This window comes from Nomascus leucogenys, chromosome 3 (genome assembly GCF_006542625.1).
Source record: "Nomascus leucogenys isolate Asia chromosome 3, Asia_NLE_v1, whole genome shotgun sequence".
In the NCBI taxonomy this organism is placed as follows: Eukaryota; Metazoa; Chordata; class Mammalia; order Primates; family Hylobatidae; genus Nomascus; species Nomascus leucogenys.
The window spans coordinates 49,714,593-49,739,332 of record NC_044383.1 but is presented as its reverse complement, the minus strand read 5'-3'; the positions used below and the strand labels follow the sequence as shown (position 1 = coordinate 49,739,332).

At 35.0% G+C, this 24,740-nt stretch overlaps 1 protein-coding gene across 1 annotated transcript in view; it reads left to right on the top strand.

The window, feature by feature from the left end:
* The window catches only part of PCDH15 (protocadherin related 15), a 979,523-nt gene that overhangs the window by 734,013 nt on the left and 220,770 nt on the right, over nucleotides 1–24,740 (top strand). Inside the window, exons 19-20 of the mRNA XM_030809305.1 lie at nucleotides 19,180–19,485; nucleotides 21,243–21,467. Of these exons, the coding sequence (XP_030665165.1) occupies nucleotides 19,180–19,485; nucleotides 21,243–21,467 (531 nt within the window). The remainder of the gene's footprint in view (nucleotides 1–19,179; nucleotides 19,486–21,242; nucleotides 21,468–24,740) is intronic.

Sequence of the window (24,740 nt, the reverse complement as noted above, 5' to 3'; positions counted from 1 at the left end):
GGAATAATCCAGCAGTACCTTAGAATCAACTCCAGGTGTCCTGGCCACAATTATGACAAAGTATCTCCATACCACTAAACTCTTGGTAAGATGTATTTTTCTCCCTTCAACCTCTTCCAGCATAATCAAGATCTGTCCTCAGTCATGTCCTCCTGGTGCTGCCAATACCTTTAAGGCATATCCTGCTGTTCTTTTTGGTGAATAATCCTTTTCTACTCATAGCAGGGACAGTTAGAACATGCTACAACTTGACTTTAGTTATTGGTGCAAAAGCAATGCAGGGACGTAGGTACAGAGGACATCTATCATCTTGCTTACAAGATGGTAAGGTATCTAATTCAGATGAAGTCATTATCTAATCTCCTGGCGAGGGATACTGTTCTCATCTAAAAATGAAAAGAAAGTAAGTTTTCAGTCTTGAAGTTCCAGAGAATCAGTATGTTTTTTTGAAGTGTTTGTAACCACATGTGCCCAGACCAGCTCTCCTTTCCTACCAATACTGGTGTGGAAGACTTGTCAGGGAGTTGATTGCATCTTTCTTTGTAATTATGTCTTGAGACCAGGGGTAGAGGCTCACCTGTAATCCCACCACTTTGGGAGGCTGAGGCAGGTGGATTGCTTGAGCCCAAGAGTTTGAGAACAGCCTGAGCAACATGGCAAATCTCTGTCTGTACAAAAAAATACAAAAATTAGCCAGGCGTGTTGGTGCTATGTAGTCCTAGCTACTCAGGAGGTGAGAGGATCACCTGAGCTAGGAAAGTCAAGGCTGCAGTTAGCTGTGGTTGTGCCACTGCACTCCAGCCTGGGAAATGGGAGTGAGACCCTGTCTCAAAAAAAAAAAAAAAAAAAAAAAAAAGAGAGAGAGAGAACAGATTGTAATTACGCCTTGAGCATGATTTTGAGTACAGTCTGTCATTGTCTGTGGATATGAAGCTTCTTTAAATGTGCTAATAGAGGTCGTTGATTTTTACTCTTTACCTCTGAATTGATATTGCTGGTTCTGAGCTTCGTTTATTTTTTTTCAACACCTTTATTATATTTAGCAACCAATCAACTCTGTAAGTTTTATGAATTAATGTTCACCTATAAATCTGAAATTACACAGATATGGCATTAAACCAGGCTCCCCATTTCCCCATATGCCATATCAGTTCATCTCAGGTGAAGGTTTCAAATGAATCATGACTTACTCTGAACTCCTGTACAGTAGGCATGCCATTTGGCCAGCAAATTAGCAAATTCCAAAATCTCATCTTAAGTATCTGCTTCCTAGGACCACTTCTAATTCTTGCATTATCAGTAAATCCATCTGAAACATATTCCAAAGGCAAGTACTCCTCACCTATTCTAAACCACAATCATTTTTCCCCTAGATTATGTAAATAGTTTCTTACTTTTTGACCTGTGCCACTCCTCTTACAGTCAATTTCTGCACTACAGCAAGAGTGATATTTTAAAAATGCAAATTAGATGACACCATTATGCCACTCAGACCTTTCAGTCGATGCTCATTTTGTCAGAACAGAATCCAAACTCCTTTTTTGTAGCCTTCATATCTCCACATGAATTGGCTCCTCCTGCTCTGTCCAACATCATTTGCATCACTCCACTCCAGCCACACTGGGCTTTTTGCTGTTCTTGAACACAGCCACACTTACCAAACCTTCAAATGGATTTTGTACTTGTTGTTACCTCTGCCTGGAGCACTCTTTCTCTAACTCTCTGTGTGATTCACTCTTTCATTCAAAAAGACATCTTTTGCAAGGATGACTTCACTGAGTACCCGATTTCAATAGCACTCTCCATGTCCTCCAGAAACAAGTATACCCCCTTTCCCTTTACCAGCATTAAATTTTCTTTACAGCACTTTTGACTGCCTAGAAATATAGCATATACCTATTTAGGTTGTCTGCATTCAAATTCTAGCTGCATCACTTAGTAACTACTGACTTGGGCAAATGATCTAATCCATATGAAACTCAGTTTCCTCAGCTATGAAGTGGAGAGAGTAGTCCTAATTAATAGGATTCCCTAAGACTTAGGGAGAATTTACCATCACCCAAGATGTTACAAAAATGTCTGGCAATATTGCACCCATGGCAAATTGTTATGGAAAGCTGCTTCGTGCCATCAGAGCCTCCCCAGTTTGACATTCAACTTGAGAATAATTCTTCAGTCATCCCTGAATCTAAGTCATTATGCCATCATATAGAAAACATTTTTTTCTATGTTAATTACTAAAAATAATCTCAAGAATGTTACTAATATCAAATAATCTCAAGAATTTTACTAACATCAAGAGATACTGTATCTATTGTCATTTCCTGTATTTACAAATATTGTAAACTAATGGGCAAAAATGTAATCATTTTGTCATGACTTTTACTTAATACAAGTAATGTGAAAGTCACCATTGGGATTCCAAACTTCCTGACAGTGTGAAAGCAAAGTTTAAGAGTTATGGATGCAGTTGAATGTCATTTCCCTTTTGAACCCACAATATTGGATTTAAGTACCTATATTTATGTGCTCTCATACTTCACTTTACTTTTTCATAATGTCCATTAAAATATGAAGTTGTTTATTTTCATAACTTAATTTTTTTGTTGACATTTGTCTTTCCCATTAGAATGTAATTTTCAGGCGGCCGGGTTAAAAGTCCTGCTGTATGCTCTTATTGTGCAATGCATATTTACTTCATTACTTAAGGTTATCACTGTAATAATTTTTAAAAGGCAATTATTTTTTAATATCTACTTTTTCACCTTGGTTGAAGTGACATAAGATCAAAGAACACATTACTCTTGTCCTTAGTTAGAGCCCCAGCCCTGAAAATGTTTTTCAGCTTAAAGTCAACAATAAATGTAGGTGAATAAATGAATGAATTGATGGATGAAAGCATGTATGGTTGAGTCAAATCAAACTTATAGCATAATTATTTTGTAATGTTACGAATTGATGTATTTGGGAAAAATAATACTATTTTTTAAATTTAGTTAACATTTACTGAGAGGCAAATTCAGTGCTGTACTAAAGCATTAATGTGAACAAGGCACATTTTCTGCCCATTAGAACTTACACTAGATAGTGGAGGTATAAATGCAAATAATTACGTACAATGCAATGGGAAAATGTTGAGACTGGCATGTAGAAAGTGTTATAGGATAACAGAAAAGTGAATTAATTAAGTTTAACTCAGCATAAAAATAGTTATATATATTTATATTTATCTTTATTTTGTATTGTTTAATGAAAAACAAGCCAACAAACTGTTTTATGTCTACACAACCACGTTTTAGAAAAGTACTCCATTGATAAAATGTTTTGTTTGTTTGTTTTTTAATTGCATGTTTTCTTGAAAAGCAAAAGGAATTCCCTGTGTCTTTATCCTTTCAGTGCTTATTCTACCTTATTTATAATCAAGCCCAGGCTTACTTGCTTGCCCTTCCTTCCTTCCTTCCTTCCTTCCTTCCATCCTTCTTTTATTTTCTTTCTCTCTCTCCCTCTCTCTCTCTCTTCTTTCATTCCTTCATTCCATCCTGCCTGCTTTCTTGCTTTCCTTCCTGCTTTTTTTAGACAGTGCCACATGCTATCTAACTGGTATGTGGCACTACATTGGCATCTGCATTCAACATCCAACTTTCTTGCTTTCTTCTTTCTTAATTTAATATGTTAAGCACAGACTTTCCAGTTTCAAACAATGTTTAATATTAAGCATATACCTCTACTTCAAGACTTCTTTAAATAGATTTTTTTTCCTATTTCAATTCGTGTGAGATCCAGAAAGGCCTCTTTAAAAGTTACCTGCAACCACATACTATTGATGAAGTTTTAGAGCAAATAATTGCATCCAAATCTTCATGTAGTGGCATGCTCATCATTTATGAAGCTTGCCATTACATTTAGACACACATATATGCTAAGTGTGGGAAATTGACATTTTTATAGAGAATTCAAAAAATCACATTTGTAGTGTGACGCTCTAGTGGTAATGTTTTTTCATCATGTCTCTGAAACGTATGGTGCACACTGACAGGCCACGCATTTGTAAAATATTTCTAAACAAGTACCCATTATTATATATATATCTCCACATATACGTAGTTGTGTCTAACTGGCATGTGGCACTACATTAGCATCTGCATTCAACATCCAGCTTCATTCACAGAACACATTTAGTAACTGAATATAGATGTATTAGTCTGTTTTCATGCTGCTGATAAAGACATACCTGAGACAGGGTAATTTATAAAGAAAAAATAGGGTTATTGAACTTACAGTTCCACATGGCTGGGGAGGCCTCACAATCATGACAGAAAGTGAAAGGCATGTCTTACATGGCAGCAAGCAAGAGAGAATGAGAGCCAAGCAAAGGGGAAACCTCTTATAAAACCCTCAGACCTCATGAGACTTATTCACTACCAAGAGATCAGTATGGGGGAAACTGCCCCCATGATTCAATTATCTCCCACCAGGTCCCACCCACAACACATGGGAATTAGGGGAGCTACATTCAAGATGAGATTTGGGTGAGAACACAGCCAAACCATCTCAATAGCAAAGATGGCATCATTTGTCATATTTTAGTTTTACATTTTAAAGAACTAATTATGACTTTTTAAGAGTAATTAAGTAAACAGTATTAGGAAACATAGTGTATGTTTTGTATAGTGCATGATTTGTATGACTAATTAACAAAATAACTCATTAATGAATGAGTGCAATGGATATATATGTTGTCCTTTTCTTCCCCCACCCACCGCCCTCACATAGAATATTGGGATGTGAAGAGATTGTAGGAAAACAGACATAGTAGGAAGCAATTATATTTTCTTTCTCATTTCTCTTTATTTTGTAATGATAAATTCTTCATCAGGTTTGAAAACTGATGGCAATAGATGCAGTAAAGAGGGATGTAGAAATGCCAGAAAGAGAGGCAACAGAGTCCCAAAAGCTCAAGTGGCATATGTTCCCTTGAGAACCTAGGAGGGAGTGGAGTTATCCTCAATTTTAGCAGCGGGAGAGTGATAAAGAGAAGTACAGATGTTGGATGGTTTATAGATTTATTTTGAAATGAACATTTCCATGTTTCAAAATAATTAGTGAAATTCACAGCTCTGGGCACACTATATACTGTAATTCTCATGACTTCATGGTATGACTTCCACGACTTATCTGAAGTATGTTTTTCCTTCTGTTAGATATCATGTCAGACTAGCCTGCCACAGAGTAAGGGAGACATTGAGGGAACCCGCTGACAATTCTCTGTAACTTAGATGTTTATTTTTCTAATCAAATATATGTAAAGTCTGAGTTGCTATGTAATGATAATCTTCAAGTGTGTATTTATGTGATATGGCCCTTAATCCCCATCATGAAAATAATTCAGAGTGAATTCTAAATTGTGTCCAGCTCATCTTTCTATCTCTGGACTCCAATCTATCATGCAGCTAGAATAATTAGTAATGCTACACTAGTTATAGCAGCATCCCCTACCTGCACAAAAATTACAAACAGATAGCACATTCATACTCTAAATTCAAATCCAAGTACTCTTATTTGCTAGCTAAGGGAAACTGAACTTATTTTTTGTTTTTCTGAAATATTCTTGGCTGTAAAATATGGACAATAATAACTGCCTTATTGGGTGTTGATAAGAACTAAAAGAAAAAACCTGAAGCTCATCGTATTTAAGGCTTCTGTTTCTACTTGGGAAACAAATTCAACAGGAAAATATGAGTTACATCTCTGGGTACAGGGGTGGAAAATGACAAATATTAGTTTGGATTAAAAAAAATCAAACCCTAGACTTTTTCACCTTTGAGGTAATAATGTAGCTGGCTATTTCATTTGAAAACAATGAATGATACTGTAATAATTTAACATATATGTGTACGTGTATAAAATTTGCTATATTCTGTTAATCAAGGAGTTTATACTCTAAGAAAAAAACCAATCCAAGATATAGGCTTGTTATGAAGACTATGTACCAAGGAGATCTCCCTTGAAGATAGAGCTTAATGTCTTGGCCTTTTGGAGTGATGTAGGGATGAAGAAGTAAAGAGGGATGCACAGCTGCTAGCCACTTTAGAGATGACCTTATCTACAGAAGACTCCCTTGCCCATAGTCACACCCATTTCAGTGTAGCCCATATCCTTACTGATGCCTGAGTGTAAAGTCCTGGACATTTTACCCCAGCTCAGAAAAACTGTGACATGCAATTGCAATTCGCCAGCTCCTTCCTTGGGTTGGCCAAGGCTGTAGTTGACTCTGCATAGTAGTTTGACTTTCTCCCTGAATCCAATTCTGGTCTTGTCCTTTGCCCTCCAAAAATGTTGACCCCCAAAGCGTACCCCAATGAAACTCTTGCAACTAATCTCTGTCTCATTGTCTGCTTGCCAGAGAACCCACCTGCAAAAACCTTTATACGGTATAGCTTTTTCTTCAAGTCATACAAGAATCAAAGATGAGAGGCTCTTTTTTGAAAATCTAAGTGCAGTCTGCAAAATAAATAAATCAGGCAGTATTTCTTTAGCTTGCTTTCCCACTATTTAGTTTATGATATCTCAGAAGAATTAGTTCATTGGGATTTCTGAAACCAAGCTCTGGAAATATTCCCTATGTGTGTCATAATTCAAAATGTGGATATATAGCAAATACAGCCTCTTTTTCACTGTCTTATTCCTTCTATGTGAACATTTTTATGAGGAGCTCCTCTGAGCCCAGTCTTTTCTAATGGTTTTATGACTTTTCAGTATCATACTCATCCAACTCTGCACAGATAGATTTCTGTCAAAAGCAATCAGTCTTTATGAAAGTAGCAGGAGTAATGTTTCCTCTGGGCAAACCAAATCAAAGTGGTTCACACTTGTCATGTTAGACGTAACTTCAGTCTCCATTTAGACTCCTCAGACTTTAAGTTTGAAATAAGTCAATAACTTCCTTTTTTATTATCTGCAAAGATTCTTGGTAGATAGATTATAGAGTTTCTGTTTCTCAAAGCAATACACTTTTTTAATACAAGCATATTCCAGACATATTGAGAGTTCTCTTCCAGACCACAATAATACAGCAAATGTTGCAACAAAGCGAGTCACATAAGATTTTAGGTTTCCCAGTGCATATAAATATTATTTTTACACTATACTATGCTCCTTTAAGTCTGCAATAGCATTATGTCTGAAAAACAATGTCCATACCTTAATTAAAGTGTTTTATGGCTAAAAAAATACTGTCAATCATCTGAACCTTCAGCAAGTCTTAATCTTTATACTGATAGAGGGTCTTGCCTCACTGTCGGTGGCTGCTCACTGGTTAGGAGGGTGGTTGCTGAAGCTGGGATGGCTGTGTCAGTTTCTTAAAATAAGACAACAATGAATTGTGCTACATTGAATGCTTCTTGCTTTCATTAAATTTTTATCTGTAGCTAGTGATGCTGTTTGATAGCATTGTAGCTAAAGAAGTTTTTTTTTTTCAAAATTGGAGTCAATCTTCTTAATCCTTGCTGCGAAGTATATAAAATATTCTAAATTATCTGTTGTTATTTCAACAATGTTCACAGCATCTTCATTAGGAGTAGGTGTCATATCAAGAAACCACTTTCTTTGCTCTTCCATAAAAAGCAACTCCTCAACTGTTCAAGTTTATCATAAGATTATAGCAATTCACTCACATGTTCAGGCTCCGCCTCTAATTCTAGTTCTCACCATGTCTACCACATCTGCAATTCCTTCATCCACTGAAGTCTTAAACCTCTCTTGAACCTCTCAGAGTCATTCATAAAGGAAGAAATCAACTTCTTCCAAGCTTCTATTAATGTTGATATTTTTACCTCCTTCCATGAATCAATAATGTTGCTACTGGTTTCTAGAATGGTGAATCATTTTCATAAGATTTTTAGTTCACTTTTCCCAGATCCATCAGAGGAATAACTATCAATGACAGCTATAATCTTATGAAATTTATTTCTTATATAATAAGATGAAAACCTCAAATTTACTCCTTTATCCATGAGCTGCAGAATGGAAGTTGTGTTAACAGGCAAGAAAACAACACTGATGTCCTTTTACATCTCCATCAGAACTCTTGAGTGACCAGGTGCATTCTCAATGAGCAATAATGTTTAGAAAGAAGTCTTTTTTTTTTTTTTTTCCTGAGCAGTAGGTCTCAACCATGGGCTTAAACTACTCGCTAAACTATGCTGTAAACATAGTTTATGCTTCCGTAAACATATGCTGTTATTGAGGCATTGTTATTCCATTTCTTGATCACAGACAGAGTAAATTTAACAGAATTCTTAAGTGCACTAGGATTTTCAGAATGGTCGATAAACATTGGCTTCCACTTAAAGTCACCAGCTCTTAGCACCTAACAAGAAAGTCAGCCCATCCTTTGAAACCTTGAATCTAGGCATTGATCTCTCTTTTTCAGTTATGGAAGTTCTAGATGGTATATTCTAATAGAAGACTGTTTTATCTACCTTGGAAATCTTTTTTTTAGTGTAGCCACCCTCATCAAATATCTTGGCTAGATTTTCTGGATAACTAGCTGCAATACCTTCTGCATCTGCACTTGCTGCTTCACCTTGCACTTTTATGTTATGGAGATGGCTTTTTATTTTTCCCTTAAATTTCATGAACCCATCTCTACTAGCTTCAGACTTTTCTTCTGCAGCTTCCTCCCCTCTCTCAAGCTCCAGAGAATGGAAGAGAGTTAGGGCCTCGCTCCAGATTAGGCTTTGGTTTATGGCAATGTCGTGGCTAGTTTGATGTTCTATCCAGACCACTCAAACTTTCTTCACATCAGCTTCACATCAGGTTGTTTCACTTTCCTATCGTTTGTGTGTGCACTGGAGTAGCACTTTTAATTTATGAAATAACTTTTCCATTGCGTTCACAATGTGGCTAACTGGCACAAGAGGCCAAGTTTTTAAGCTTTCTCAGCTTTTGACCTACCTTTCTCACTAAGCTTAATCATTTCTAGCTTTTAATTTCAAATGAGAGACACACAACTCTTTGACTTAAACACTTAGAGCCCATACATATTAGGGTTATTAATTGGCCTAATTTTAATTTCACTGTGTCTCAGAGAATAGGAAGGCTCAAGGAAAGTGATAAAGATGGGAGAATGGTCAGTGGGTGGAGAAATCAGAACACATACACCATCTCATCTTGTACCATGTGTCAAAAAAATGTATACATAGAACCTTTATTAATTAAATTTGCTCTTATATGGTGTGTTCTGTGGCACACCAACACAATCACAATAGTAACTTCAAAGATCACTGATCATAGATCACCATAACAGATCCAATAGTAATTTAAAAGTTTGTAATATTCTGAGAATTACCAAAATGTGCCTCAGAGACATGAAATGAGCACACGCTATTGGAAAAATGGTGCCAATATATTTGCTTAAGGCATCTTTGTCAGAAGCCTTTAATTTGTAAAAAATGCAACATCCGTGAAGCACAATAAAGCCAAGTGCAATGAAACAGAGTGTGCCTATAAACTTACCACTTCTATTTTATTTCAGATTCCAGTTCTAGTATACAGTATCATTTAATTCTACTGACTAGACTGCTCCTGTGGAACAGTTACACCCCATAAATAACATGTCATTGAAAACATTCTATTATTCTCAGGAAAATTTCTGCTTGGCCAATTGATATTAAAATATTCCTCTTATTGCCTACATGCTAACAATTAACAAAGGAATGGCATCCAAATGAAGTTTCCTACACCTTTTAATCTCCAATCTGGCTTATTTTCTGTTTACCAGAAAAAGGATGTCAATAAAGTACTGAGCCTTTTATATATCTGTAACTTCTAAAAATGTGTGTATATCATTAATATTAAGGTAAACAGCAGTACTGTTTACACCACAATTAAAGGAAACAAACTGACAGCACTTTGCATAAAGCCTGCTGCTGAGGAATGATTCTAAAATAGTTACCTACTATTTACATAGTAGCACACAGGAAGGTACTAGGAAAGTATATCTGAAGGAAGGCAGCTGGAAAAGGAAGAACACAGCAGAATCTGAGTTCGTAACTTCTAATTCAAAAGGCAGTTTCACATTGTGTACATCTTAGCTCTTTTTCTCTACAAATGAATGCAGTCCCAGGGAGTAAATAGAGAAAGATAAATTGTTTCTTCCAATTAATTCTGTTTTCCTAATTTAAATTACTGTGTTGGACAAGACAGTAGAAAACATGATCCTCAGTTACTTCAGTGAATTGTTGTCAGCAAAATGAATACATAACATACATTTTAAAATCAATCTATTCGGAGACATCCCAGATTAAGGTAATGAAACAGCTGAAAATTACTAAACTAGCTCAAGGCATGAGTGATGATAAAATAAAACTGGAAACTATATCTGGCTCTATCCCTGTGATGTTATCGAGGTAGGTAAAATTGTGACAATGTGTGTAAAATAGAGAAAAACCCCTTTAATTTTATGGTTATTGTTTGGGAAAAATGTGAGCTTATATTCAGCAAATGAAATGATTGATAGTATTGGGAAATTAAGAGATATTTTTCTCTCATTAAATAGTTATTATACTATCCAGAGGCATTTTTATTGCTCTTGTTTTACTTACAATTCTGTTAATCCTTTACTTGAATGTTATCCAGAAAATTTAATTGTATAGAATTTCACAGAGAATCCAATCTGGCTGTCACGTTCTTTTCAGTTTCCAGTTAAGAATTTTTTTCTAGAAATGATACAAGAAAATGATTTGTGAGACAATGTAATATAACGAAAAGCCCTGTGACAGGCAGAAGGACAATGCTTAAGGTATAGATTACTCTTGACTCTTCAGAGAAATGCATGGGCATGTTTGTATTGAAGCCAACAGAATACTAGAAAAAGAAAATTAAAACTTGGATTAGTATATAGGACCTATAAAAACACCTGATAAGCAAAATGTCACATATTCAATAAGCATAGAGAAGACTATTTAAAATAGCTATTTAAGAAAACAAACCACAATACTTTGTGTTATAACTTGGCAGAAAATGTAAGCACAATCAAAAAAATAGGAAGGCCTGGGCTAAGCAGATTATCACATAAAATGCAATTCATGGAGATGGTATTTTTCCCTTATTTCATTACTTAAGAAGTGATGAGTATTGAGTACAAGCTCAGAGATACCCTGAGTTGCCCCATATAGTAATGTGGACAGACATTTTAGAAAGTCATGCCACTGTAATGAGTGCTGAAAGAACAATGCTTATGTGGAAATGTTTATGGTGTATAAGGAAGTTACAGGGGACTCTTTTTTGGCTAGAGCATGCATTCTCAACGGTGGTAGATCATTTCCAATGTATAAAATCAGGTTTTGGGAGACAAAAAAACCTTACTTTTCTTATGTATAAAAGCATGGATAATATACATACCTAAATATATCTGTGGAAGTACAAATTTATAAGGGTTCTGTTAGAAAGAAAAAAATCTAAAAATCCTCTTTTGACAGGAGTTGATAATGAAAAAGGTTAAGCAATGCTAGAGTAGACTGTTAAAAGTTAAACTAATATATTTAATTATACAAAAATAGGTATATATATTGTACTTACTTTAAAACTGACCTAGAAATAGATTTCCTTAAAGAATTCTAGGTGACTGATACGGTTTGGCTGTGTGTTCCAACCCAAATCTCATCTCGATTTGTAATCCCCATGTGTTGAGGGAGGGATCGATAATCCCCACTTGTCCAAGGAGAGGGGTGATTGGATCATGGGGGAGGCTTCCCCCATGCTTTTCTTATGACAGTGAGTGAGTTCTTACTTGATCTGATGGTTTTATAAGTGATTGGCAGTTCTTTCTTCACTCTTTTCTGTCACCATGTGAAGAAGGTGCCTGCTTCCCCTTCATCATCCACCATGATTGTAAGTTTCCTGAGACTCCCCAGCCATGTGAAACTGTGAGTCAATTAAACCTCTTTCATTTATAAATCCCCCAGTTTCTTGGAAGTTATTTATAGCGTTGTGAAAACTGACTAATACAGTGACAAAATTGAAAACCAGAAAGCAATAAGATGTACAGAAGGACAAAGTTTAATAAGTAATTATATGATCACTTAGTTTTTATTTAAAGAACAAAATGTGTCCTATTTTCTTACATTTCATCTAATAAACAGAAAACGTACCTTCTTTTAAGACAAAATCATAAATACTAATTGGCAATTTTTATTTCTTCATGTGTTTGGGTGGTTGGGGTGGGAATGATATGTAATTGAAAAACGGAAATAGCTTCAGAAGAAATTTTGGCAGAAATTATTGCATATCTAACCTATGTCAATGCGAAAAGAAAAACAAAACAGGCATTGTATGATATAAATAAGCCATCCTGGCCTTATGAATTCTTAATTTCATGTGGGCTATTAAAAAAATTACAGAAAAAAAGCAATAGGGCATGTGGTAAAGAAACATACAATGAGCTTCAGGAGCATGAAGATGAGGCATTTAGCTTACTCAGATGCTTCTGAGAGGTGATACTAGGGCTGAAGAATAATCAGTTTTGGAAATAAGGGGAAGATTTTATGACTGGATAAAGCAGACATGAAATAGCATGGTTAGTATGGCAAAATGCACTTAGATTTATTGCTTAGAATATGTTCGCCCACAGAGAAAAATATGAGACTGAAGAAGTTGGAGAAATAGAAGAAGAGGTTGGAAAACTATATATAATTTAATATATGATTTTTTTTTACCATCACATAAAGAGGTATATACACACTCAACCTATAGTGCATAATTATCAAATACTAAGCAATGGTGGGGAAATATGGAATGAGTCCTCCCAGGTTTTCCTCTTCGTTTTCAGCACTGTAAGGAATATTTGAAAAAGGGAAAAGACAGCCTTACTATGTAAATACATTTAATGAACATGAAACAACATTACTTTGTTTGTTTGCTGTATGAACATGAACATGACAACAACTCTTTTCCTGAAGCATTGATGTCATAATCTTCAAGTGTTTACCATTAACATGAGAACTGAATAAAGATTTTTAGTGCAAAGTTTCTTCCTAATGCTTACTTAGTAAGAGGTCTGCAAGCTATGTTGGAGCAGCTTAAACTGTCTTACTTAATGTGATGCCTTCAGTTCATTTGCATTAAATAACACTCAACTATAGGAATATTGTTTATTTTTATTTGCTTGCTATCTTTTTTTTTTTTTTACTTCTCTACCATATTTCCATCCGTGCTTCAACTTTCCACTTCTCATACATTGTACACTCCACAAAACAATTTATAGGTTCTTTTCTCTTAACAGTGTCTCCTATTCCATAATACATGGATACACCACAGATTTTTAGGCCAATTATTTAATTGCATAGCATACTTAAATAGCAATAAAAAGTAAGTTTTGCTATGTGCAGGAGGGACCAGAAGGCTGCATGGAAAGAAGAGGTTTCCCAGATGAAGTAGAACCGAAGCTAGGTTTTGAACATTTAAGTTGGATTGGGGGAAAATAAAAACAAACAAAAAACCTCTATCAGGGAAGGTGAGGGAAAGCATGGTCATTTCAAGGAAAACCAGGGTAGTACACTGTAAAAGTGTTTCTGATTTATCACTGTTCCACTATGTGAGGGAATGCTATTTCTGCACACCTTGACATCGGCCTTGTCATGTGATTTGCCTTGAACAGTGAAGCAGGAATATAGGTGATATGTTGACCTCCAAGCAGAAGCATTAAAAGCTGCAGCTTGGCTATCTCATGTCTTTTTTTCTTCCTGCACCACATGAGCTTCGTTTTCCAATAAAGCCTGCTCCTTTAGCCTCTCTTCTGACTAAAGACAAGACAGAGTAAAGCTGGATTTGGAATTCACAATGAGTGCTGTATAGGTGAGAAAGGAACATCAGTAGTAACAAACCACTGACACTTGAGAGTTTCTTGGTGGTGATTGACACCATAAATATACTCCTTTGACTAAAACATAGAGTTTTTTTCAGAGAGTTAGTTGAGGGATATAAATGCACAAAGATAGGTTAGAACAAGACCAGGTAGAGCCTTGAATCCTAGGATAAAATGTAGTTTATTGTGTATCTTAGAATAATAGTTGATCCCTTGAGAAATTATTTGTGTTAAATATGTGTTTTCTAGATTTCTAGGGACTAGAATGAAAAGCTATTCATTCTGGTTATGTTTTTAGTGATTTTAACTCAAGTTATGCAAGTTATCTTCTGGCCAGTAAGTCTACTTGCCATTGTTCAATAATGATTATGAGGCATTTGTGTGGAGAGCGAAAAAATTTACCTGCATTATGAGTCTTTAAATTGCTTGTCTCCTTTTACGCTAATAATCACAGCCCTTGAAATAGCTCAGCTTCTTAAAAAAAAAAAGACAACTATTGTACATCTTTTTTAAGTTAATAGATAATAATTTTAAAAATGTATTTTCACTAATAATGTCATGAAGGATGCACTGCCCAACCTCCCTCATCAACAGCTTTTACGGTTCCCACTTCAAAGTGAGAAAGATGTACACGACCTCTTAAATCGCTGTAAAGGACAAGCAAAAGGTAGAGCAAAGCACTCTCTCAGCTTCACACTGGGCCAGTTAGGTGCTACACGGTAGTTCACACCTTTATAATAGCTATAACATTTTGGTTTTGTCCTCAAGTTATTTCCTTGGGGCTGATTTTTGTCATGTAATTTTCTATCTAAATAATTAATCTGAATGGATATTTGACATATTTCTAATGGAAATGAATCATTGTAAATTACACAAGTAACCTACCCAGGGACTTCTCAATGGAAGGAGTGCGAACATCAACCTCTAATTTGAGGTTTTATCCCAATATATTCCACCCATACAGGCATGCTTTAAGGTCTTCTCTACAGGACTGGTAACCCCCAGGGTAGCATTCCCAGTAATGGACTAACACTTTTATAGATGGAAAGAATTGTGTAACAGACCATTCTAAGAAGATAATGAGAAAAAAAGGGGTGGGGAATGAATTTAGTGTTTAAGAAATATATTTCCCCATTCCCTTTTCAAGTGGCATGCTATAAAATTGGTTCTCAAAAATTATACAAAAAAATCTTTGTTCAATAAATTCCCTTGACTTTTTCCTTAAGTAATTATTTGGTTGTCTTTCATATACTCTAACTTTGGTGTTAATGAATAAGGTTTGCAAGTTGTGTTTCTGGCTATTATTCAAAGTTCTGTCCAGTGAGGTCTTTATTTGACTACAGGCTATCAGCCAATTTCCCAGCAATATGCATTCACAAATTAGTAGCCACCATCAGGCCCCATAGTAAGGTGTATATTACAAAAATGTGTTAACCATGGACAGATGATTATAAAGTTGCAGCTATTACTGTTTATTGCTTTGATGTAATACAAGGGGAAAAGAGATGTCTTTTCTTATTAACAAATTTAATTAACTTTTAATTGATTTCTAGGAAAATATATGTTTTCATTATAGCATCATACACTGAGCTGCTTGACTAAATATTAACATCAATGCAAAGTTCTTGACAGTACTGCTGATAATAAGGGATTCTATGTTTGGTTATCTTGTTTAACATCTACATGTTCATCTAGAATAGTAAATAAGTAAAACTGCCTTGCTTAACTAGCTCATGTTGCTTAACTTACATCACCTTATTTATGCTCCTTAATTTAATGGGGACATAGGAATAGATAAGGAAATAGCTCTGCATTTTATATTCTATTTCCTTTGTTTCCATTAGATGTGTGTCTCAGTCACCTTAAAATTTTTAGAGGAGTTTTCTGGGGGATATTGTAGTCTTTTATTCCATAAGCATCAAATATACTTCTTGTCATGGTAGCTATGAATTCAGTGAATTAAGTGGTCATAGATTCAGTCAAAATGTGTGTGTACTTGACATATCATAATTTATACCAATTTAAACTGATTAAAATTCTGAAACTCTATTGATGAAGATGCCCCTTTTAGCATTTACTGTCAGTCTGCTTAATGAATATATGCTTGGATATTTTCTCTAAAAACTCCTATCCGGCCGGGCGAGATGGCTCATGCCTGTAATCTCATCACTTTGAGAAGCCAAAGTGGGAGGATCGCTTGAGCCCAGAAGTTCAAGACTGACCTGGGCAACAAGAGGAAACCCCGTTACTAATAAAAATACAAAAAATTAGCCAGGCGTGGGGACATGTGCTTGTAGTGCCAGCTGCGCAGGAGGCTGAGGTGGGAGGATTGCTTGAGCCTGGGAGGCGAAGGTTGCAGTGAGCCTAGATCACACCACTGCACACCAGCATGGGTGACAGAGCAAGACCTGTTTCAAAAACAAACAAAAAAAAGAAAACAAGAAATCCCATCATAAAATATAGATTGCTATATATTTATATATGGCAGTATACACACACTTGCACACGTGTGCACAGACATATATCAAGGTTAGAGATGCTGAGATGAGGATACTATCCTGGATTGTCCAAGGGAGCGTAATGTAATCTTACATGCCCTTAAAAGTGAAGGAGGATGCCTGAAGAGTAGGTCAGAAAGATAAAATGGAAAAAGATGGAGGGAGGGATTCAAAAAATGTGACAGGGTCTTGACCACCATTGCTGGCTTTAAAAATGGAGGAAATGGCCAGGTGCAGTGGCTCATGCCTGTAATCCCAGCACTTTGGGAAGCCGAGGCGGGTGGATCACGAGGTCAGGGGTTCGAGACCAGTCTGACCAACATGGTGAAACCCAGTCTCTACTAAAAATGCAAAAATTAGCTGGACGTGGTGGCTGGTGCCTGTAATCCCAGCTACTGAGGAGGCTGAGGCAGGAGAATTGCTTGAACTCGAGAGGCGGAGGTTGCAGTGAGCCGAGATCGCACCACTGCACTCCAGCCTGGGCGACAAAGCAAGATTTGGTCTCAAAAAAAAAAAAAAAAAAAAAATGGTGGAAATGTGTCATGAACCAAGGGATATGGGGACCTCTAGAAACCGGGATTGGTCCTCACATGACAACCATCAAGGAAGTGGGGATCCCAGTTCTACAAACTCTAGCAACTGAATTCTGTCAACAACTTGAATGAGCAAAGAAGTTGTTTCTCCTTAGAGTCTCCAGAAAGAAACATAGCCCTGGTGAGACCATCTTGAATTTTTGACCTATAGAGCTTTAAAATAATGAACTTGTTTTGTGTCACCTGCTAAATTTGTGATAATTTGCTATGGGAGCAAAAACAAAACTAATTTAGATATGTTTAGATATGTTTCCTAGTGGATATATATTTAAGCAGCTGGACATGTATAAAACACACAGACATACAGCCACGTCAGTCAAATTGAGCCATTCTACCATAATAAATATTCAATTATATGTGTCAATAAAAACAACTTGAACAAGAGTCATTTAAATTTCTAATTGCATAAATGATTAATTTTTTTGATCTTAAGATATTCCACAGACAGAAAAAGTGACTGAAATTTTTAAGGGTATTATTGTTATGAAACAAGACATATTTATATTTTGTTCTTGGCTTACAATTTTATCTATTTACTTGATGAGTAATTTTCACCCTCTTTATTTGGTGAAAAAGGGAGAAGGCAGTGTTTGTTGTTTTCACTAAAATGATCAGCTTGACTGATTTGTCAATAATTCGTAATACAAATTCTAGGCAAAGTATAAAAGTAAAAGAAACTATATCAACAGAAACTATTCAACTCTGTCACAGTATTTTTTCTCTTCAGATATTTCTGCAATTCTTCTATCATTTCTCAGAATTAACCCTCAGAGATGTTAAACTTCCAGGGGCAGTTGTGTTTTGATGAGTCAAAGAGACAAATCCTGCTGAAATGCTTGGCATTATGACATACAGGAGCACTGTTGTAAACATGATTTGCACATCTTAGACATTCTTGTTGCAAAGAAGGCACAAACATTCAGCATCCCCATTCTGCATGCTTTACCGGTGCCTGTAAAACTGGATATACCACTGCATATGTGCTGTTAAAATACATCATATTGCATTCCACGCTTTATGGACCTCGAGTGATTTTTGTGTCCCTGGCTCATAAGGCAGCCAAGTGTCTTGTTTTCCTTCCTTTCCTTGTTGACAGTTTGGGGCATAATTATATAATATTTTACAGTTTCTAAGATTTATTTCAGTTTCCTTTACATGGAACTTTTCAAAACAAAATATACAGTAGCTGATAGTGAGATTCATAATTAGTATCACAATTGAGTTTTAGCTAAGATTAATTCTTACTACATTTCATTAGATGAATATTTACTCAATATTTTCTCATTTTTTTGATGCAAAGTGATTTTACCTGACTTCAAATTTTCAGTAAATATAGGTATATTATGGTATCAAACATTCTCACTTATGCAGAGATGTGTATTGTAATGTTGAAGAAGAGTCCCTTGCAGGTTCATTACAGTTACTGTAGTTTTAATCCTATTTGACTTTTGGAACAGATTTAGTTTCAAATCTGCTTCATTTCATCTAATGTTCATTAATTCCACAAGCATTTGTTAAGTACTTTTATATATAAAGTATTGTGTTAAGAACTGGGACACTGAGATATTTCTTTCTTGTGTAACCTTCCATAAGCCACAGTGTTCTCATTTGTAAAATGAGATTAATAATATTTACTCACAACAGCATCATGAGGATTAAGTCAGGTTATACTTATAAAAATTATTTATAATAAATATGATTAATAATGTTTATTATAATAAACATTACATAAATAACAGCATAACATAATAAAAATATTTATTATAAACAAACAATGCATAACAATATTATTACTAAACAAATATAAATATAAAATGAATATGTAAAGTGAGCAAAAACCTATGTAATCTTAAATTGTCACTCAGCAGATTATGTTAAATGAATTAAAAACAAAATTTTTTCTCACTTTAGAATTTGAAACCTATTAAAATCGTAAGACACAAAGATTCAGTATTTTTATGAGTTTTCTGTCATAACATAGTATTGTTATTGCTAATGACATTATCAGTTTTCGTTATGTTAATTTTAAATGAAGAATATTAAACTATAATATTTTTCATGTTTTAAATTTTGCATTGTATTGTCATTGTCATTGTCATTTCCTCCTTAAAGAGCCAAATAATATTTGGTTAGAAAAATACCATAATTTGTTAACTACTACCCTCATTTACAGTAGCCCATCAAAACTTATGTGAATTTTTTTGTTTTTTGTTCTATTTAATAGGCAACAGACCCTGATGCTGGAATAAATGGTCAAGTGCACTACAGTTTGGGTAACTTTAATAATCTTTTTCGTATCACATCCAATGGGAGCATTTACACAGCAGTGAAACTTAACCGAGAAGTCAGGGACTACTATGAACTTGTTGTTGTGGCAACAGATGGAGCAGTGCACCCTCGTCATTCAGCTCTAACCCTGGCCATCAAGGTTTTGGACATTGATGATAACAGTCCTGTGTTCACTAATTCAACATACACTGTCCTTGTTGAAGAGAATCTGCCAGCTGGGACCACCATCCTTCAAATAGAGGTTTGTGGAAAAAGCATTTATTACATGAATCCTACATTAGGAGATTTGCTATTAGGGTTTGTTTGCCAAAATTAGCAAGTAAAAATACAACACACCAAGTTGGATTTTAATTTCAGATAAACAATGAATAAATGTTTATTATTTCTCCAATATTGCATATTATATTTTATGTGGCAACCCTACTTTAAAGAAATCCCAAAAATTAAGGACAGAAAGGTCTATTTGTAAGAAATTAAGAAATACTTTTTAATAGTTTTTTTTAATTTACAAAAGTAATACTCTGTTTATTCCAACAGTTGGTAATACAATAGTTTATGAAGCAAAAGTTAATAATCTCCCACATTGTGCCTCCAGAGTACTCAGCATTAAATTTATTTCACATTTATCTTTGTGTTCACACAAATGTCAAAAAATACATATATATATATATATGCATGCATTTGTGTGAGTTATACATATATAACATAAATGTGTATACACAGAAAAAATACAGAGAGTTACAAATTGGTTTCCCCTCTATTTTACAAATATTGTTTATACCCATTATTCTGTATTTTTTCACGTTCAATACACAAAATGCATCTTCTAGTAATCTAACTCTCCTTTTTAATGACATCTCTGTATCAAGCCTCTTTTTTAAGTTTTCAACTATAAATTACACAAAGTCCTGAACATTTTGATTCAGTAGGTTAGGCTGATCCATAAATCTGCCTTTTTAAGCAACCACCTCATTTAATACTGACTCAGTTGGTCTATGAGGTATGTTTTGAAAAAAAAAAAAAAAAAGCCATTTTTCCACCTGCGGTCCACAACTTGAATGTTTGTAGCATAGTTTTCCACACTCTGTATCCCTTCCATAATTGAACTCAGCAATAAACATTAACAAATCTAAATAAGGCAAATACTGGCCTGGGAGAGAACCATTATTCCTTCATCTGTTCCACCATTCATCTATCAATTAATTAATTAGTTAATTTATTTATTTAACAAACATGTCTTCAGTATGTATAGTATGCCAAGTCTCCTGCTGGTGTTGTTAAATTCATGCTGTCCTCGGGGATACAAAGACTTTGGGGGATACAAAGGTGAACAGAACAAATTTACTGCTTTCTTGGAGTTTTCAGGCTGATTTAGCAATCAGTCAAGAAAATTAGTAGTTAGAACATAGGTAACTGCTACTCAAATCCTAGTTAAATGAGAGGAAGTATAGTAGAGTGATCTCTAGAAATGTATTACAAGATCCCTGTGAAAAAGAATTACTACTTATATTTTCGTAGTTTCCTTGTAGTACTTTAGCCATCTATTATGTTTATGGAAATCACACAGTATTTATTTTTATTTAAAATATTTGTTCATGATTATCAAATCAGCAGAAAATAAGAAACAGTCATTTAAGACAACATTTCTTTACTGTGATATAATTCAGTTAGTGATTTTTCAAGTTAAACAGATATAGTAATAACTTCAACAATGACAAAATCTTATAGAAAGATCTCTCTCTCTCTCTCTCTCTCTCTCTGACTCTCCCTCTCACTACTGTTTGCCTCCTTTCCTCCCTGCCTCCATCTTTCTCTCCCCCATCCCTCCTTCTCTTCCCTGGTAAATTATTAAATAATGTGCTTTATTTAAAAAAAAAAGTGTCTTTTTGTCCTCATTAAATTCATGCTGTGCTAGGCACTGACACATGACTTCCATCCTTCCTGCATTTCTTTATTTTGGTAACGTCACTAATAAAACTATTCTTCTGCTTATTACAGGCCAAAGATGTCGACCTTGGAGCAAATGTATCTTACCGGATAAGAAGCCCAGAAGTGAAGCACTTTTTTGCACTACATCCATTTACAGGAGAACTATCCCTTTTAAGGAGTTTAGATTATGAGGCATTTCCAGACCAAGAAGCAAGTATCACTTTTCTGGTAGAGGCCTTTGATATTTATGGAACAATGCCACCTGGTATTGCTACTGTCACAGTGATTGTAAAGGTAAGGGCTAGAGATGACTTCTGGTTGCCTGCTTTGCTCTCTCTACTTGTAGGTTTTGTTCCTTCTATTATACCTATAATATGTTTTGATAACAATTCCTAATGACACAGTGGTACCAGACCCAGAACATAGATTTTCCAATGGAAATATTTATGAATACATAAGAAATAACTATATTTTTGACTATAAAAGGTAAATTTGAAAGAGGCAGTAAATATGTGTACAAAGACCGTGGAAATTTGAGTCTGCATCAGTTCTGTGGCTTCCATCAAGTCATAACCTCTCTAGACTAGATTTTAGTTCAAATTCCACAGCATCAGGCATAATTATTTGGTACAAATCCTTCAACTAAAAAAATTTTGTAAATGACTCTGAAGGGCCAAGAGTTCATAGGCCCTAAAATTAATTTAGGGCCCAAACCTCTGGAATGAAATAAGCTTCCAAGTTAGATGGAATTGAGGTTAAATTCTGGCTCAACCCTTTTTAAGCTCTATGACCTTGGGGACTTTGTTAACCTCTCTGGATTTGTTATCCCATTTATTATAATACCCTGTGCCAGATGACTGAAAGAGCATGGCATTTTTAACTTTTTGAATTTCTAGTGATTTTTAAGAGACAACTTAAAAGTAGATATGAGAGGAAGTACTATAAGTTGATCAGTTCTCAAATAGTAGTACATACAACGATCATCTGAGCATCATCTTAAACTTTCAGATTTCTTTACTCCTTCCCCAAAGAAGGACCTGTCTCATGGGGACCATCATAAACATCAGCATTTGAGAAAAGTACACAGATGATTCTTATACAGGACATCTGAATCCCATGTTGAGAAATTTACTTCAATTACAAAGATACATATAGAAAAATCCTCAAGTTACTTTACTAAATGAGTATATTACTAAAAAATCACTTTACATGGCAATAATTTCTTAGGAAATATAAAGTAAAAGTTCACTCACTATCATGGTACGTTGTAAAATTTTTTGTTTTGGTAACGGAAGAAAATAGAAACTTGAAAGAGTCCTATTTAAAGTGTTTTTTTCTGCTTCCTGAATAGACTTGGAATGATGAAAAAGGGCTGGTCAGAAAGAAATAGAGATACCCGCGCAGAGTAAGGGCAGTGGAGGGAGGAAAAAGACAGAAGATCTATAAGATAAATGAAGCACTTGCAAAGAAGCTGATAGAGTATTTCAATGACCATGAATAAAATAGATGAATATGAATAATTAATTGAATAAACAATTTAACTTTAGTATAGATGTTTTGATTTATATTTTATTCACAGTTGTATCTATGTTCTAACCCCAAAAATATAATTGATAATTATGGCTCAGATTTTACGAGGTGACTATAGAGACCAATTTTCTATGTTAAAAAACAATGAAATCTATGGGCTTAGATAGAAAAATGTGGAAAGATGCGGACATTTTTAATAAATATTTAGGTGCAGGATCATACCATAGGATTGGAATGAAATATTGGCAACCACATATTGTCTACTACATAATGGTAGTATTCATGCTTCATGTAGTCACTAAAATGTGTAAGAGCTGAGTGGGATCAAAGTTACATGACTCACCAACTTTGTTAGGTTATCTAATCCTGGAGATCATGCAGATAACTCTAGGCATCTATGTTCACTTAATCTTTGCCAGTATTTTCACGTTGTATTTTGTTCCCATCAGTGCCTTTTCATTTGTTCTTTTGAAGTGGTTAAAGTCCATTATGTGTTTAAGGTGAATTGTTTAGCAGAACTTACCTATGATAAATTACTAACAATTCCATATCATTTGGATTTTGTTGGCTACCTGAAGACTGTGGGAAAGTGCAGATACATTTCTGCCTAAAAACAAAAGTTCCTGAAGATTACTCCCTTTTTCTTTATTTTTACTTTTTTTTTTTTTAGTGGCCAGTACTACAATAGCAAAGCTATTATGTGAGATCATTCAGATTCTGCATGTGCAACACAAATATCTCTGAGGGACCTTAGTAGAAGACTATATGTATCCAGGGTCCTAAGGAAAACAAGGTCATAGGCAACTTTTCTACAGTTCTCATATCATAGGGACTACAAATAAGATTTTCTTTTATTTGAAATGATGGAAGAAGAAATCATCACTTTTCTTAGGTTGTTTGATATGCTGCTAAATAGCTAGACATATGCTATTGGTTTTCTTAGACAACAAAGTAATGATGTGAAAAAAGATTTCACCAATACATAATTAATATAACTGTATTTTTCCAGTAGGTTAATGTTCTTGACCATAAAATTTTGGGGTCCGGATTCTATTTTTTTAAGATAATTCTGCAAGCACAGTGAAACACAGGAAGTATTCCACTACCTTTTCTTTTTTTAGTGTCTTATTTTACATTTTCATCTTTTATTTTAGATTCAGGTGTTACATGTTCACATTTGTTACATAAGTATATTGCATGATGCTGAAGTTTAGGATATAAATGACCTTGTCAACCAGATAGTGAATATAGTACCCAATAATTAGTTTCTCAACCCCTGCTTCTTCACTTCCTACCCCACCCAATTTCTGTTAATTTTCAGTGTCTATTTTTATGTCCATGAGTACCCAATATTTAGTTACCATTTAGAAGTGAGAACATGCAGTATTTGGTTTTATGCTCCTGAATTAATTTGTTTAGGATAATCGCCTCAAGCTGTATCCATGTTACTGCAAAGGACATGATTTTATTCTTTTTAATGGCTGCATAGTATCCTATGGTGTATATGTACCCTCTTGTATTTATTTAATTCACCGTTGATGAGCATCTAGGTTGATTCCATGTCTTTGCTATTGTAACTCATAAAACTTTGATAAATAAATGATCTATCTTGGGCTGGGCGTGGTGGCTCACTCTTGTAATCCCTACACTTTGGGAGACCAAGGTGGGTGGATCACCTGAGGTCGGGAGTTTGAGGTCAGCCTGGCTGACATGATGAAACCCCATCTCTATTAAAAATACAAAAAATTAGCTGGGCATGGTGGCACACAACTGTAATCCCAGCTACTCAGGAGGCTGAGGCAGGAGAATCGCTTGAACCCGGGAGATGGATGTTGCAGTGAGCTGAGATCACAGCACTGCACTCCAGCCTGGGCAACAAAAGTGAAACTCCGTCTCAAAAAATAAAATAAAATAAATGTTACATCTTAACATATGTGTGTCTTCTAACTGAAAACATATTATTATTTTAATTCAAAAGGTTTAGGGAATGCTCGGGTGAGTAACTCAAATGATTCTGAGTAATTTCCAACACTTTTC